Genomic DNA, 17,130 nt, shown 5'->3' with positions numbered 1-17,130 from the left:
AGTTAGAGTTTTTTTTGGTCCTGCCTGGCTCACAGTCAGGACAAATCTCTCTTACCCACCAGTCCCACAGCCGCTCAGACCCAACCAAGTAAACACACAGAGAATTATATTGTTTACAAACTGTATGGCCATGGCAGGCTTCTTGTTATCTACTTCTTCTATCTTAAATTAACCCATTTCTATAAATCTATACCTTGCCACTTGGCTTGTGGCTTACCAATACCTTACATCTTCCTTGTATTGGTGACTAGCAATGTCTCTCTGCCTCAGCCTTCCACTTCCCAGAATTCTCTTCTCTGCTTGTCCCACCTATACTTCCTGCCTGGCTACTGGCCAATCGTTGTTTTATTTATTAACCAATCAGAGAAACACATTTGACATACAGAAGAACCACCAACAACAGAAACAATAGAAAGCTTTCAAACTTATTGGACACTGAAATATTCACTACTGAATTTAAAATGAAATTAAGAAAGAAATTAAAGATTTCTACCATTGAATGAAACTGAATACACAACATACCCAAACTTATGGGACACAATAAAGGCAGTTCTAAGAGGCAAGTTCATAGCACTAAGTCCTACATAAAAAAATTAGAGAGATCTTTACAGCACACCTGAAAGCTCTCTGACAGAAAGAAGAAATCACACACCAAATGATGGGAAATAATAAAACTGAGGACTAAAATCAACACATATACAAACCAACAAAATATGCAAAGAATCATTGATATAAAGAGTATATTCTTTCAGAAAATGAATACAATTGACAAACTCATATTCAAATTAACTAGAAGGCAGAGAGTGAATATCCAAACTAACCCAATTATCCATGAAAAGGCAGGCAACAGACAGCAAGGGAATCCAGAGAATCTAAGGACATATTTTAAAAAGCTATACTCCATCAATTTGGAAAATCCAAGAAATTGATAATTTTCTCAAGACATGCCACTTCCAAAAGTTTAATTAAGATCTCATAAGCCATTCAAACAGGCCTATAAACCCAGTAAAATTGAAGCAGTCATTAAAAGTCTCCCAACCAAAACAAACCCTGGGGTTTGATGGTTTTTGGATCAGAATTCTACCAGACTTTCAATGAAGAGTTAATGCCATACTCCTCAAATTATCCCTCAATATAGAAACAGAAGAAACATTGCCCAATCCATTTATGAAGGCACAGTTACCCTGATACTCAAGCCATGGAACTCCCATTCCCCAAAACGAAAATTACACACTAATTTTCCTTAGGAACATAGATGTAAAAATTCTCATAAAGTACTTGCAAATCGAATTGAAAAGCACATCTGCTTTGGGATGTTTTGTATGCTGTGAATGTATTGCTCTTATTGGTTGATAAATAAAAAGTTGATTGGCCAGTAGCCAGGCAGGAAGCATAGGTGGGAAAAACAGACAAGGGGAATTCTGGCAAGGTGCAAACACCAGCCACCACCAAAGGAACAACATGCCAGCAGACTGGTAAGCCACAGCCACGTGGTAACTTATAGATGAACAGAAATGGGTTAATTTAAAGTATAAGAACTAGATAGTGTGGGTGGTGGTGGTGCACTCCTTTAATCTCAGCACTCAGGAGGCAGAAGCAGGCAGATTTCAATGACTTTGAGGCCAGCCTGGGCTACAGAGTGAGTTCCAGGAAAAGCGCAAAGCTACACAGAGAAACCCTGTCTTGAATAACCAAGCCTAAAAAAAGAAAAAAAGAACTAGATAGCAAGAGGCCTGCCATGGCCATACAGTTTTAATTAATATAAACCTTTGTGTGATACTTGGCAGATATGAGTGGGAGAGATTTGTGCAGACCTCCAGCAGGCAGGGACACAGAAAACCTTTCAGTTATACACATAAAAAAGATCATCCATCATGATCAAGTAGACTTTATTCCAGACATGCAGAGCTGATTCAACATCTGTAAATGAATAAATGAAATTTATCATATTTAAAAAAAATCCAAGAGACAAAAATCACGTGATTACATCATTAGTTGAGGAAAAGACCTTTAACAAAACCTACCAGTAGTTAAAAATGAAAGTCCTGGAGATATGAATACAGGGAGCATATATGTGCTGGTTTAACTGAGTAGTTTCACATAATAAAGGCAATTTACATCAAACCCATCGCCAACAACAACTTAACTGTTCAGAAAATCAAAGCATTCCCCTAATATCAGAAACAAGACAAGGTTGTCCACTCTCTCCAGATCTACTCAAGGTAGTACTTGAAGCCTTAGCTCGAGCAATTAGACAACTGAAGGAGATGAAGGGGATTCAAACTGGAAAGGAAGAAGTTAAAGTGTCTTCATTTGCAGATGATGTGACAGTATAAATGAGTGACCCTAAAAGTCCACCTGGAAACTCCTACATCTGATAAACACTTTCAGCAAGTGGTTGGATACAAGATGAACTCACAAATCAGTGTCCTTCTTACATACAAATGACAGGCTCCATGAGAAAGAAACAAGGGAAACAACACATTTCAAAACAGCTTCAAATAACATGAAATACGTAAGACTCTAACCCAGCGAGAAAGACTTGTATGATAAGAAGTTTAAGATGTTGAAGAAGATGATCAGGAAGATGGGAAGATCTCCCAAGCACTGGTAGAATTAAAGTAAAAATGGCTTTCTTACCAAAAGCAATCTACAGATGCAATGCAACCCCATCAATATTCCAACACGATTCTCCACAGATTTTGACAGGAAAACTTTCAGCTTCATATAGAAACAGGAAAAACCCAGGATACTTTTTTAAAAAACGTCCTGAAAAAGACAAGAGCTGCTAGAGACATCTCCGCCACAAAAGGCTTGACTACATCTCATTAGGATTCATGATTTAAATGAAATCAGTTTACAGAAAACGGGAAGACACAGTAGCCAGGTAAGCTTTTACCAGGAGCAATCAAGGAGAAAGAAAGAGCTGAAACACTAAGAAGGAGATTAAACAAACTAGGAGAGGATCTGGAGAGATGGCTCAGCAGGGAAAAGCATTGTCTGCTCTTGTTCAAGTGGGTTCAAGTAGCTCACAGCTCAGGACCTTCTCATAACTCTACTTCTAGGGGCTCTGACTCACTCTTCTGGTCTTCAGGGGAACCAGGCACACAAGTGGTTCACAGACATTAATTCAGGCAACACATCATTACACATTTTTTTATAAGTTACATTCATTTTCATGAATTTAAGAATGTTTACAACATGTGTGTCTGGTGCCCTCAGAGGTCAGAAGACATAATATTCCATGGACCTGAAGTTATAGAAGGTTGTGACCCACTATATGGATGTTGGGAGCCAAAGTCAGGTCCTCAGCAAGAGCAACAAGTGTTATTCACCAGTGAGCCATCTCTACAGTCCTTTGAATCATTTTTAATACAATATATATACTTAGTATGTATTTTCATTTTCTACATATGTATGAAACAGCCTATCTTTAGATATAATATTAAATTAATTACTGAAGAAATCATATTATTTTTGAGATTTGCTTTCAAATTTTGGAGGGTTGGTGAGTGAACTGATTGGAAACATGAAAAACTAAGGCTAGCTGTGAGCTCTTTGGTGTCAAACAGGTGACAGGGGTGTGGGACAACATGTGGTTGCCTTCTCTATCTGTTTGAGATGGGATCTAAAGGAAAACAGGTCATAGTTCACATTCCTAATAGCTGAAGGTCAGTGACAGCCTCTCTGTTGTCTTAAGACGATAGTTAGTCTCCAGGATGTCTGTGGGAGAGAGGGGCAGGCAGGGAGCAGAGGACTCTCAGGACCTGCAGAACCTTTGAGTCAGTGACTAACTGAGATACAGTGAATAAACAGCTGATTTATTTATTGTACACAGATCAAGTTTAAATGAGAGGTAGGAGGATTTTCCCTGACTAAAGAAAGCAAAAACCACAACCTCAATCTTAAACAACATTTTTGGTTAATCTAGGTGTGACCTAACTGTGTGTAAATCCCTGCCCTTCCCACTCTGCAAGCTCACCTTCAGGACCAGGACCAGCCCACCTATACTATATATAAGCAGCTGCCCAGAGCCTATCACGCTCATCTGCTCAGCTGTGCCCTGCAGTCTCTCCACTTTGCAGACTTCTCATCTCCAGGAACCATGTCTACCAAAACTATCACCAGGAGTCAATCCAGCCACCGAGGCTTCAGTGCCAGCTCAGCCAGAGTCCCAGGGCTCAACCACTCTGGTTTCAGCAGTGTGTCTGTGTGCCGCTCCCAAGGCAGTGGTGGCTCTGGGACCATGTGTGGAGGAGCAGGCTTTGGCAGCAGGAGTCTCTATGGTATGCGGAGCTCCAAGAGGATCTCCATCGGAGGGGGAAGCTGTAGCATTGGGGGAGGCTGTGGTAGCCAAGTTGGAGGAGGCTTCATCTTTGGAGGAGGAGTTGGCAGTGGCTTTGGATATGGTGGTGGAGCTGGCTTTGGTGATAGCTATGGATTCCCTGTGTGCCCCCCTGGAGGCATCCAAGAGGTCACCATCAACAAGAGCCTCCTCACCCCCCTGAACCTGCAAATCAACCCCACTATCCAGAGGGTGAGGACTGAGGAGCGTGAACAGATCAAGACCCTCAACAACAAGTTTGCCTCCTTCATCGACAAGGTGAAATGTGGTTCTTTCTAGAGCAGCCTACACAGGAGTAGACTTGAGTGAATGCCAAAGACAGAGGTTTCAGAGGGAAGATACTTTAGTCTTTGCTCAAACATGGCCATTGTTTCTAGTTGACTCTTCCTGGCTTTGGGCTCCTCTTTAGTTAGGCTGGCAGCTGGCAATCAGGGTCAGAGATCCTCTGCTCCATAAGGGGGTCTGATTCCAGTGGGCAAATATGAGCTCTGGTCTCCCATCACAGAGAATTGTACTGAGGTAGAAGTCTCTATAGTCAAGTTTGGGAGCCTTCCCAGTCACACTGACTGAACCATACTCTAGGGAGACACTTCTAGGTTGCCTGTGCCCTGCCTGAGAGTGCTGCCTTCCTTAGAGGGATGATGTTGGCAGCTTCATTCTGGTTGTCCCTGTAGACCCAGGGTCAGGGACTATACTGAAGGGGTCTAGACAGACAGCCTAGTCAGGAATCACAGTAGTGAAGGGGTCACTGAAGAATGAAATTCAAACTTCTCACACTCCACCCCCCAGGTGCAGTTCCTAGAGCAACAGAACAAGGTCCTGGACACCAAGTGGACCCTGCTGCAGGAGCAGGGCACCAAGACTGTGAGGCAGAACATGGAGGAGTTGTTTGAGCACTACATCAGCACCCTGAGAAGGGAGCTCGACAGCATTACTGGGGAGAGGGGCCGCCTGGACTCAGAGTTGAGGAGCATGCAGGATACAGTGGAGGACTACAAGAACAAGTGAGTGAACAAAACGAAAAAGAAAAATCAGGTTGCCAAAGTTTCAGGATAGTGGAGGCCCAAATCTAGACCCAGACTCCATGAATTAAGAAAGCTCAGTCATAATGATGAAATGACAATTTATTGCCAAAGAGCAAGAGAATAAGAACCTGGAGGGTTGTAGGAGGCTAAGGGAAAAAAGGAATAATATTCAATGAAACAAATTCATCTTTGGCATGATTTGAATATATTGCATTCATAGAAGTTGGGGTAGGGTCAAGGGCTGCCTGAGATGTCACCTACCCACTGACTACAATGTGTGGAACCCTCCACTTGTAGATATGAAGATGAAATCAACAAGCGCACAGCAGCAGAGAATGAATTTGTGACCCTGAAGAAGGTGAGCTGACTAAGTCACAGGGATGGTTTCTGTGCTGATGCAGAAAAATGCTTTGCATGTCTGGTCCATTCCAGAGAATGGTTGCCAGGGAGATGGAGGAAAATAGGCTGGGCAAGGGAGTTAACCTGATTCTGTGTTGTTGACTCTTTCCTCAGGATGTAGATGCTGCCTACATGAATAAGGCTGAACTGCAAGTCAAGACAGACAGTCTGACAGATGAGATCAACTTCCTGAGAATTCTCTATGATGCAGTAAGTCATCCCCCTCTCTCTCTTCTCTCTCTCCCTCTCTCTCTGTCTCTCTGTCTCTCTCCTCTCTCTCCCTCCCTCTCTCTCTGTCTCTCTGTCTCTGTCTCTGTCTCTCTCCTCTCTCTCCCTCCCTCTCTCTCTGTCTCTCTGTCTCTGTCTCTGTCTCTCTCTCTCTCTCTCTCTCTCTCTCTCTCCTCTCTCTCTCTCTCTCTCTCTCTCTGTGTGTGTGTGTGTGTGTGTGTGTGTGTGTGTGTGTGTTCCTCTGTGTGGCAAGCCACAAGAATATATTATAGAGATTCAGCTGTGTATCAAAGCTATACTTTGACTGGCCAAGGGTCTGTCAAAAGACAAGCCATTTATTATGACTATTTGGTGCTATCCATCTTTTAATATTTCAGCTATCTTCTGCTATGAAATTCTTCAGTGCCCAAATATTTCCAGACCCTTTGGCCAACGGTTCAGCTGCCCAGACTTGCAGAACTTCTAGGTTACTAACTCCAGCACTGAGCCTTGGAGGCAAGCTGGCTGGAGATACATAGCTTTCCTTTTGTGCAAATGAAGCTGAGACCATCCCCTACCTGGAGGCCTAGTGGGTTTCCAGAGTGGTTGACTCAGAATAAAAGAGGTTTTTACATATCAAGTTGGAAGGTAGAGGAACAGTCATGAGGAGGCAGAGGACTGTGTGGCCAGGCAGAGAAGGGGTAGGCATTTTCTGTAGAAACAGACAGAATGGCATGGCAAGAGAGAAGAGAGGAAGACAGAGGTTCTGTACAGGGTGAAGTAGATCTCAGGAAGTGTTTTCTGAGAGCCAGGAGTAGAGAGCAGTAGAGATGGAGAAGAAGTAAGATGAGGCTGGAAGCATAAGAGCTTAGTCGTTAGCAGGACTGTGAGATGGAACCGGATGGACTGAAGCTATGGAGACAGGATTTTATCCCACAAAAATAAAGTAGATGGATAAGGAGCTTGCTGCATCTAGAGTTATTCCTGCCCTGATGCCTGACGGAGCTGTTGCTGTATTGATAGAATTTTGTCCTAAAAGAATAAAGTTAACAGACATAAGGGCATAGTGTATGTAGATTTTTATCCCACACTAGATGTAGCAAAATACCCGGGACCCTGGGTAGTCAGTACTTCTGTCCTCCTCCCTCTTCCACTCTGCCCCCTTCCCTTTATTTCCTCCTGTGCAAAGTGAGAGAGGGGCGTTGGGAACCTCTGTAATCCTCACATCCAAAGCTGATGCTGCCTTCTTCTGTTCTGTAGGAACTGTCTCTGATGCAAACTCACATCTCAGACACCTCTGTGGTCCTCTCCATGGACAACAACCGTAGCCTGGACCTGGACAGCATCATTGCTGAGGTCAAGGCCCAATATGAGGAGATTGCTCAGAGGAGCCGGGCTGAGGCTGAGTCTTGGTACCAGACAAAAGTGAGTATTGAATGGAGGGTGATTGAGAGTATCTTGGAATCAAAATGAATCTGTAAGTCTCTGACATCATTCAAGGTTAAAGAGCTGCTAAGAAGAACCTGGGATCCTGTAATAGCAAATGGACCATACACTTGTGTTATAGAGTTACATTGTAGTCCACGGATCAAGAGAACCCAGAGGTAGATGTAAAGTGGCCATAAATGGTGTCCACGCTCTCATTCCTTGAGCTGTACTAAGGATACTGGTCCTCATGAGATTACACAGAACATTTTCAGTCCCCAAGAGAACTATGTAGTCCTGTTTTTCTACAGGTTCTCTGTGGAAAAGCCAAAATCCAATGATAGTTGATGCCGCTGAAGTGTGAATTTGCTTTTGCATGTAAAACTAACAGAAATGTTCTTTCTTCTACTGATCCTCAGTATGAGGAACTGAAGGTCACAGGGCGCAGACAAGGGGATGACCTGCTCAACACCAATCAAGAGATCGCTGAGTTCAACGGCCTGATCCAGAGGCTGAAATCTGAGATCAACAATGTCAAGCAGCAGGTAGCATAGACAGAAAAATTCAGAGGTTGCTGTCCATTGTTTCTGGTCCTCTAGACTCTTGCTCACTAGGAACGAAGACCTTGGGCTCACCCTCTCAAGAGAACCACACTTCAGGTTTCTTTTTCTCTCTCTGCCCAGTGTGCCAATCTGAGGCATGCCATTGCTGAGGCTGAAAAGCGTGGGGAGATGGCCCTCAAGGATGCCAGGGGCAAGCTGGAAGGGCTAAAGGATACCACACAGAAGGCCAAACAAGACAGGGTCAGGATGGTGAAGGAGTACCAGGAGCTCATGAACGCTAAAATGCCCCTTGATATGGAGATTGCCACCTACAGGAAGCTGCTGGAAGGAGAGGAGTACAGGTGAGTACGCACCCCTCCTCCAGCCCCTGAGGACACCTCCATGATGCCAGGACTGAGCACAAGATGAGAGAGCATTAGCTGTGGCCACAATGGCTCTATTCAGGAACCCATGTGCCAGGGAATTCTCTGTGAACCGTCACCACACTGAGGGTTCCCCCAGGGACCGAGGTGAGGGCTCCCTAGTTCTCACCTGCTCTGTTCCTCTTCCAGGCTGAATGGTGAAGGCGTTGGACCAGTCAATATCTGTAAGTACTCTGCTTACCACCTCCCCTTCCCCTGCCTTGAGCCTGGCTCACAGGACAGAGTGGCTCACCCTGTCCTTTTACCCTTCACCTCCGCAGCTGTGGTGCAGTCCACCATGTCCAGCGGCTATGGCAGCGCAGGTGGTGCCAGCAGCAGCCTGGGCCTGGGAGGAGGCTTCAGTTCTGGCAGTGGCAGAGGCATCAGTGGTGGCCTCAGCTCCTCTGGTGGCAGCTCTTCCACCATCAAGTACACCACCACCTCCTCCAGCAGGAAGAGCTACAGGCACTGAATTTCCGGCCACCAGAGCTGGTCCCTGATCCCCAGAACCCCTGGCTGCAGAGCCCTGTGTTCAGGTGCTCTCCCTGCTGGCCTCCCACCTCTGCCCTCTGGTTTGGGCAGAGGAACTGAGTCCTTGTTGCTCCTGTCTGTCCCCTCTGGGTCCCCATGACTCATCTTCTGATTGTCTTCCTCTGACTTCACGTCATGATCCATTACAACTTGTCACACACAGTGGCACTTCATTAGCAGGTGCTTGCTCCTAAAGTTCTATCTTTTTGGCTACCCATAACAACAAAATCATTTCTGCCCCTTTCATGCTGGGAATCCCTTCCTGGGTTCCAATGTTGTGACTAATTGGGTGGTGTACAGAATCCTTCCATGGGATGTTTTCTCAGCTCTTTGCTTTCTTGTAACTCCTAAATAAAGCAGATTTAGAAAATGATGGATGGCATTGAAGTTTCTTCTGCGTTTGCAAGTGATATATTATTTCTTTCAAAGATAATGGATGTCCTAATGTTTTTATTCTCTGCCTCTGTGAAAGGTCAGCAGACCTGCGCTATAGCAACCCGACACTCAGCATCCCTTATCATCTGAGTTCCATCTCCATCTGGATACAATAGTGCGGGAGGCATCTGGCCTGCCCTATTATGGGTAGTTCTCACATGGTATCCACCCCATATTAGTTATGGGGCCTTTGCAGAGACTAAAATCACAGGTGCTTCTGGGTTTTTGTATAAGATGTCACAGTGCTTTCATGAAGTCCCTCCAGGACTTTCGTAAGCTGTGCTTCACCCCTTGACTCCATCTAATACCTCAGAGTGTGGTGATTGGAGACTGTCAGAAGAGTAAGATCTGCACCTCTTCACAGATTTTTATCAAAAAATATCCCATCCGCTGGTGCCTGAATTTATACATGTGAACTTGTATATATAGACTGTTCTAACTGTGCAAACTTAACAGCGTAGTTCCTCTGCCTGATTTTCTGAGACTATGTGTCCCTCTACACATGTATTTACTCAAAATAGCTCCTGGAGAAACATGTCCCTGCCTAATTAGAGAAAAAGCCCCGCACGTGTGTGTGTGTGTGTGTGTGTGTGTGTGTGTGTGTGTGTGTGTAAGAGAGAGAGACTGTGTACATATATGTGTATGTGTGTGTGAGTACGTGTGTATGTGTGTGTGTGTGTTTGAGTATGTGTGTGGGTGTGTGTCTGTGGGTGTGTGTTTCCTCACCCAGAATCGAACACTTTCTTTCCTGGGGTGATTATCTCTGCTGTGTCTCAGGTATCCCCTGCTGCTACCTGTAGCACTCAAGATTTTTCCTACCTTTTAATTCTTTAGCTAGCAGAGAAATCAAACTAATCCAGACCTCTAGACTGTAATATTTTGCTCCATTTTACTTGATTGTTTTATGGAAAGTCATTCTGATTCCTGGCATATAGATCTCCTCCTGTGTTCACTCCTAATCATCCCCCCAACAAAATGGGCATCCCCCCTTTCACATGAGCACCACCTCACTTTCTTCTTGGGATCAGGCACAGGATGGCTGATCTAAGCCCATGCCCTCCACACCTGATTCTATATCTATAAGGAATAATGAACAGGAAAATGATTCACAAGCATGCTATTACATATGTGGATTTAGATAAAGTTAAAATCTTAACATACTTAGTAATCTAAAGTATCATAAGGTAAAATTATGACCCTATATGCCAATACATTTGATAACTTTGATTAAATGTACCCAAACCTTAAAAGCTACAAAATAATAAGATGTGGGAAAATGGTCAGGATAGCCCATGCACCAATTGTGAAAAGAAATCAAACCTATGAGTGTACCTTTGAGATGTTTTCATTGCTTAAAAATGAAATGGCACCAACAACTACCTCTAGGAAACAGACATGGAGGGAGTAATGTATGACTCACCCTATTCAAGCCAATTCTGTTCTAACAAAGCAAACTAGAGAAAGCTACTCGGAGAAAGGAAAACCATAAACTAACCAACACTGCTCATAAATGTTACACAAAAGTGTTCAACAAGAGAGTCCAAACAGAAAGCTGAGGCATATATAAAAAATTCTACACCGTGACTAACCAGGGTTCATTCCAAATGTGTAAGGCCAGTTCAACATCTAAAAGCACATACTACAATCTAGTATTTTGAAATGGCAAAAAAGAAGCCACATGATCATATCAGCAATGTAGAAAAGGTACAGACCACACAATCCAACACTTGGACACGTTAAAGTAAATAAAAACTTTTCGATACATACGGACTAGAGGGCAACTTCCTGAACTTGAAAAGCATACAACAGAATTCACAACTGGTCCTAGTGTAGAGAATAAATGTCCTTGGAGTGCTCAGCCACAAATGGGGCATCTATGTTGTCACTCTCTCCCTCCAAGGCTTGGGGACCATTGCAGAAGAGGGACAGGAAGACTGTAAGAGCCAGGTGTCAGGGAGGACCAGAACAAAAAGTGTCCTCTGGACATGACAGAACCGCTGTGCTCCTGAATCAACAGCAGCTGTGGTTAGCTGCATAAAACCCACAGATCAAACCAGTCCACGTTCCAGCATGGATGGGAAAGTGTCTCACCAACCCTGACCTGTAGCTGAGGAACTACTGACAGTTGATGGTGGGGCTTGAGCTCAAGCCCCCATGCCTGTGTGAAAAGTGCTATGCTGATCAAGCCAGTCCCCAGGAGCCCTCCTTTCAATGACTTGTAAGTTTGAGATGGGGAGAGTCAGTTTTTCTTTAAGGATGTGGCCCCTGGTAGGTCAACCATGCTCCAGTGGAGAGCCCAGCACCCACGTGTGTATGGGAAGCACAAATTATACTTTGTGGGTAAGAGAAGGGGAAAGAGATAAAGAGACCATGTGCAGTGGAGGGATCTGGTAGGAGGAAGAGTCAAGAATGAACATGCTAATATGTTGTAGACATGTCTGGAACTCCCAATGAATTAATTTAAAACATTATTTCTCCGAGTCTCTTTCTCACCCTGGAGCTCACCAATTCAGCTAAGCTGGCTGTCTAACTCATATACTACAGGGCCTGGCTTGCACACAAATGCTGGGGATCAAACTCAAGGCCTCAAGACTGTGCAAGAAGCTCTTTACTGACTGAGCCGTCTCCCTCAGAACCCACTCCCCATGATGATTTATAAGTTTGAGATAACCTTCAAGGGAATGTGCAATGTGATCAAATAATCGACTTTATTACACATTTCACTGGGGGGGGGGGAAGGAGAGCAAAGGCTAATGCAGTGAGATTACAGGAGAAGCTTCTGTGTTCTACTTGATACTATTGATCCATGGGGCCATGGCTTGGGAATTCTAAACACACTACATGTGTATTAGTCAGTAGCTAACAGAGAGTCAGTTTTATCTATTCTATCAGAGGGGGAAAGAGTGGGAGAAGGAGAGAGGGGTTGATATATTACTAAATATTTTGTGGGTGTAATTTTGGAGGCTGACAGGATACAATATCTATGCCTACCAAGCTGGAGAGCCAGGACAGCCAATCTTTACTTTAATTGGATGAAACAATGCCCCATGAGTGGTAGTCAGGCAAAGGGAATGCCCTCTGCCCCTGCGTTCTGTTAGTTCCTTCAGCTAATTTGGCCAGGCCTATTCTCATTATTGAGGGCAGTTTGCTTCACACTGTCACTGCAGAGTTAATCTCAAAGAAACACATTCACAGTCACGCCCAAATATCTGGGCACCTATGTTCCGTTTAAGTTGGCACATAATAGTAATCATTTTAATGTGGATTGTGAAATAGAACAACTGAGCAAATGGGTGACAGAGAGTCAATCTAAAGTTCATTACATCAGCCCTTGCTCTCCTTCCTCCTTTAGTGATGCATGCACACACGCACACACACACACACACACACACACACACACACGCACACACACACACACACACGCACACACACGCACATACACACACATGCACATACACTCATGCACACACACACGCACATACACATACACACATCATATATGTAATATATATACATATATATGTCATAGACATATATGCATTCATTTATGTATATGGTGCTCATATGTGCTAAGCAAGCACTCTACCACTGAGCTACAGCTATAGTTCCCAGTGTTCTCCTAAGCAACCATCTTATGCCCACCTCCAAATCATTAGCATCATAGTCCTTCTAGTCTCTTCCCTTGCTTATCCACAGAAAGTGATGAGAAATGTAATGAACTTTAGAAATGAGTGAGATTAGAGGGAAAGGTTTTTTGTGGAAGTATGCATATATATGTATTCTTTGTCTGTGTATACACACACACACACACACACACACACACACACACACACACACACACACCTCTGTTACCTGACAGGGTATAGAGGCTGTGACACTTCAGTAGCATGAACCTATCTAGTGTCTACTTTGTTAACATGGTGGCCTAATATCACTATTGCAATGAGTTTCACATGTCAATGTGAAGGGACCACAGAGGACCCAGATACCTGATCAAATATTATTCTGGGTATTTCCATGAGGATGTTTAGGATGAGGTTTCCATTTGGAGAGGAGGCTGAGCAAAGCCAACTGCTCCCACACTGAGTGGCCTTCAGTCCATCGGCGGAAGGCTGGAGTAGGATAAAAGGCTGACCCTCCTCTGAGAGAGAGCTTTCCTATCCAAAGCCTTTAAACTGGGGTTCCAGGTCTTCCCGGCTAAGCACAAGTGTCTGGACTTCAGACTCAAACTGACATTTCAATTCTAAAGATTGAGGGTTTTTTTTTTTCCTACTCCATAATTAGGCAAGACAGGCCCTTAGAGTGTAAGGCTCCATGCATGACTGTCCTACTGGTTCTGTGTTTCTGAGGAACCCTGACTGATACAACCAAGAAGGAAGACCCCTCAGAGAAATGACTGGTTTGAAGGAGGATCTTAGTGCATGAGGCCATGATAGACAGTAAGGAAGAAATAACATCGATCAGCCCCTGAAACAAACCCACAGTGAACAGAGCCCCTGGTGGCTGAAATAGAATAATTTAAGCCATCTGTCAAATAAATAACTCTATTGGACTATGACCCAAAGTGCAAAGGAAATGCTCATGAGCCGACATAATAACACAGACTAAAGAATTAAATCAGTGATGCAATGGGCAACTTTCACAGAAGGGATTTCAAACAGTTTATGAAAGGAGTCCTCCCTCAGTGAGACAGAGTGCAACTCCTCCCCAGGTGTGGGCTGTGATGGAGAACTTCTTGCCAAAGGTGCAGTATGGGAAGGAGGTGAAGGGGCATTTTACAGCAGAGATGCTGGGGAGCTGCCTTACCCAATGCAGCGCTCCATCCACGTGATGTGAACTATTGACACCGTCACACAGTCAGAAGGAGCCTCACCTCTGGGTCTCCTCCAAGAACCCCAGAACCCCTGCTGAAATCATCAGAAAAAAATGTCAAAGAACAATTCAGAGACCTACAAAACACAGGGGCCGCTGCTTCCCAAAGCTTTCAAGGCCATCAAAGCACCAAAAAACCTGACAAACTGTCTCTGGCAAGAGGAGAAAAAGGACATACAACACAAGAGAGGGTACCCTGCATCCAACGAAGGCAAAAAAAAAAAAAAAAAAAAAAAAACCAAGGAAATGGAGTATGGACTCCTCGATAGCATATTTCTATTTGTTCATTAACTGTCATGAGTGAACATGTCAATCTGAAGTATATTAATAGTAAAGGAAGCTGGCTTTCACTACATAACATCCCCTGTGCTGTCTTCACATCTTTTTGTATCTAAAACCGACTCCAAATTAAGGTTTAAAAAAAATCAAGCTCAGATTTTTCTACTTCAGATGAATCTGTATTTTTAGCTCAGTCTCTACCTCAGAGTGGCATCAGTATTTTTAATTAACACTAATTTTGTCAGCAGACTTTAAAAACTGCCACACAAGTGAGGTGTACTGAAGGAAGAGGAGAGAGCAGGAAGGAAGCAAGGGAGGAAGGAAAAAAAGGAAGGATGGAACGAAGGAAAAGGAGAGAGAGAGAGAAATTCAAGGGTGCATAGGAAAATACCAGTTACCTCAAGTTGGTGTAAGTCTAACTCATTTGTAACATTTTAAAATTTATGTTCTTTCTAAATTTGTTTTTGAAACAGGGTCTCGCTATGTAGCCCTGATTAGCTTAAAACTCACTATGTAGACCAAACTGGCCTCCAATTTACAGAACCTCTGCCTCCTGAGTGCTGGCTGGACTAAAGGAGTGTGCCACCATGCCTGGCTCTTCTTCCATGTTTAATGTTGAGCGTATATTAGAAGGTTGTAAGAGGCCAGGTCTGGTGACTCATGTCTGTAATCCCAGCACTGGAGAGGCTCAGACAAAATTGCCACACATTCAAGGTCAGTTTCAGCTACATAATGGGAACCTCTCTTTTTAAAATAAATAAATAAATAAATGTTTTTAAATAGAGAAGACTATTAAAAAATGGTTTCCAGGTCATGTTTTAATTGTAGAACATCTGAGATGAAACATAGTTACTCTTTCTGCTAGAAAGGACTCTGGGGTCTAGTCTCAGAATTGAAGGATTTGAGAGGAAACATCCCACCACCTTCCTCTACCCACTGATGACTGCAGGAGAAGCCACAGGGTCCTCTCCACAAGGACACAGACACAGGTGAGGCGCAGAAGAGGTGACCCTGGAGATTCCTTGGGATTTAACTCAACCTTGTAGCTGGCCTCAAGAAGAGCCGACATGGGGCTAGAGAGACTGTGCAGCAGCTAAGAACATTTACTGCTCCTTCAGAGGACACGAGTTTGAATCCTGACTCCTTCCTGTAGTGGATAGCCATCCCAACATTGGCCTGGAAGTTCCAACCCCCATTGAGGCTTCAGTAATGATCATGCCCACAAGGCGGGACAGAAGAGGGAGCTGAAGACCGAGGATCAAGAGGAGGACTCTTTCTTGGTTCCGGGACCCTGGACACTGGAGGTAGACCGAACAGAGTTCTCCAGAGAACACCGCTGGACTGCGCTATACCTTTGCCAGACCCTGCAACCTAAAGAAATGGAATGGATACGTATAAGATATTATGGTAGACTATCACATACATTAGTAAACAAATTTAGTAATATAGCAGCCTTTGCACTGTTATGAATTCTTATATGTTGATACAAATATAAACTTTTTATATTCCTATTTAAGATAATTTGTATATTGATACAAATATAGAACTATGTTTGTTATATTGTACACATATTTTTACTCTTATTTGAAATATTTGTATATTGATACAAATGTGAATTTATGTCTGTCATACTGTATGTATGTTCTACTTCTGTTTAAGATATTCTGTATACTGATATATATTTAGGATTATTATCATATTGCATATTGCACTATACATTCCTACCTCTGTTAAAGATATTTTGTGTATTGTCACAATTTGAAGTCATTGTCCTTTTACTGTACATTTGCTTACAGACTGTTTGCCTTATTTATAGGAAGCCTTAGTCCTTTAGGTTGTTTAGGTAGATGAGACTTACAGAGTTATTGTCACCTATGCTTGTCATCTCTATAATTATGTTAGTTAGGTTATCCAGATTTATAAATACATAGGTCAGATGACAGGTAATCTTCAAACACTTCATGGACCTAAAGAATATGGCATTTAAATAATTTAGAATTCTGTTGACGTGAGACACAATTGCTCCTGGCAGCACCAATTTGATCCCAAGAGAATGTTGGGCTTCTAAGACATTTCCATTTGGAAGTTTGTCTTCTTGGCACAAAATGGCCTACTGGGTAAAGAACTGCCCTTGCCTCAACTGCTGACAGTACAAATGCTGTCCTTTCTGGACAAGCGGGACACAAGGAAAGCGACCACCATACTTTGCCAAGACAGGGTAAGATGGTCTTTCAGAATTCCTGCTTCTGAAAATGGTCTGTCAGATACTCTAGGCCTGTAGCCAATTTGAATGCACCAACAATGCTGAGAAACATTAGGTGACTGTCCAGGCTACTAGCTGTCTCTGTCTACTCTTGCAAGACTCCCGAAAATTGCTTGCGTCCTTCTCCCATTTATAATAATCAGGTATTATTATATTCCTTCTCAGGTCTTTGATGAGGTTGGAGATTAACAGTTATAGTTACAACTTAGTATATATACATATATAATATCTTAGATAGAATATATTAAGTATTAGACTCAGGTTCTTTAGGATAGGACACCTTTTGGAATGATCCTTGTAACATGCCACCTACCCATGCCCTAGACTTCCCTGGATTTTACTATGTGTTTTTTGCTTGATATTGTTTGCACTTATTGTAATTCCA

The 17,130-nt window shown here is 43.3% G+C and overlaps 1 protein-coding gene across 1 annotated transcript; it reads left to right on the top strand.

Moving 5' to 3' along the window:
- The first annotated feature begins 4,105 nt into the window (after positions 1-4,105).
- Positions 4,106-8,837, top strand: LOC118596822 (keratin, type II cytoskeletal 6A-like). The gene is made up of 9 exons (XM_036207728.1): positions 4,106-4,603; positions 5,135-5,349; positions 5,668-5,728; positions 5,884-5,979; positions 7,237-7,401; positions 7,821-7,946; positions 8,085-8,305; positions 8,516-8,550; positions 8,647-8,837. The coding sequence occupies exons 1-9, from the start codon at positions 4,106-4,108 to the stop codon at positions 8,835-8,837; spliced, it is 1,608 nt and encodes a 535-aa protein (XP_036063621.1).
- The last annotated feature ends 8,293 nt before the right edge of the window (positions 8,838-17,130 follow it).

The sequence above is a fragment of the Onychomys torridus genome, chromosome 16 (assembly GCF_903995425.1).
Source record: "Onychomys torridus chromosome 16, mOncTor1.1, whole genome shotgun sequence".
NCBI lineage: Eukaryota > Metazoa > Chordata > Mammalia > Rodentia > Cricetidae > Onychomys > Onychomys torridus.
Note: the sequence above shows the minus strand (reverse complement) of the source record. Positions and strands in the feature narration are given on the sequence as shown.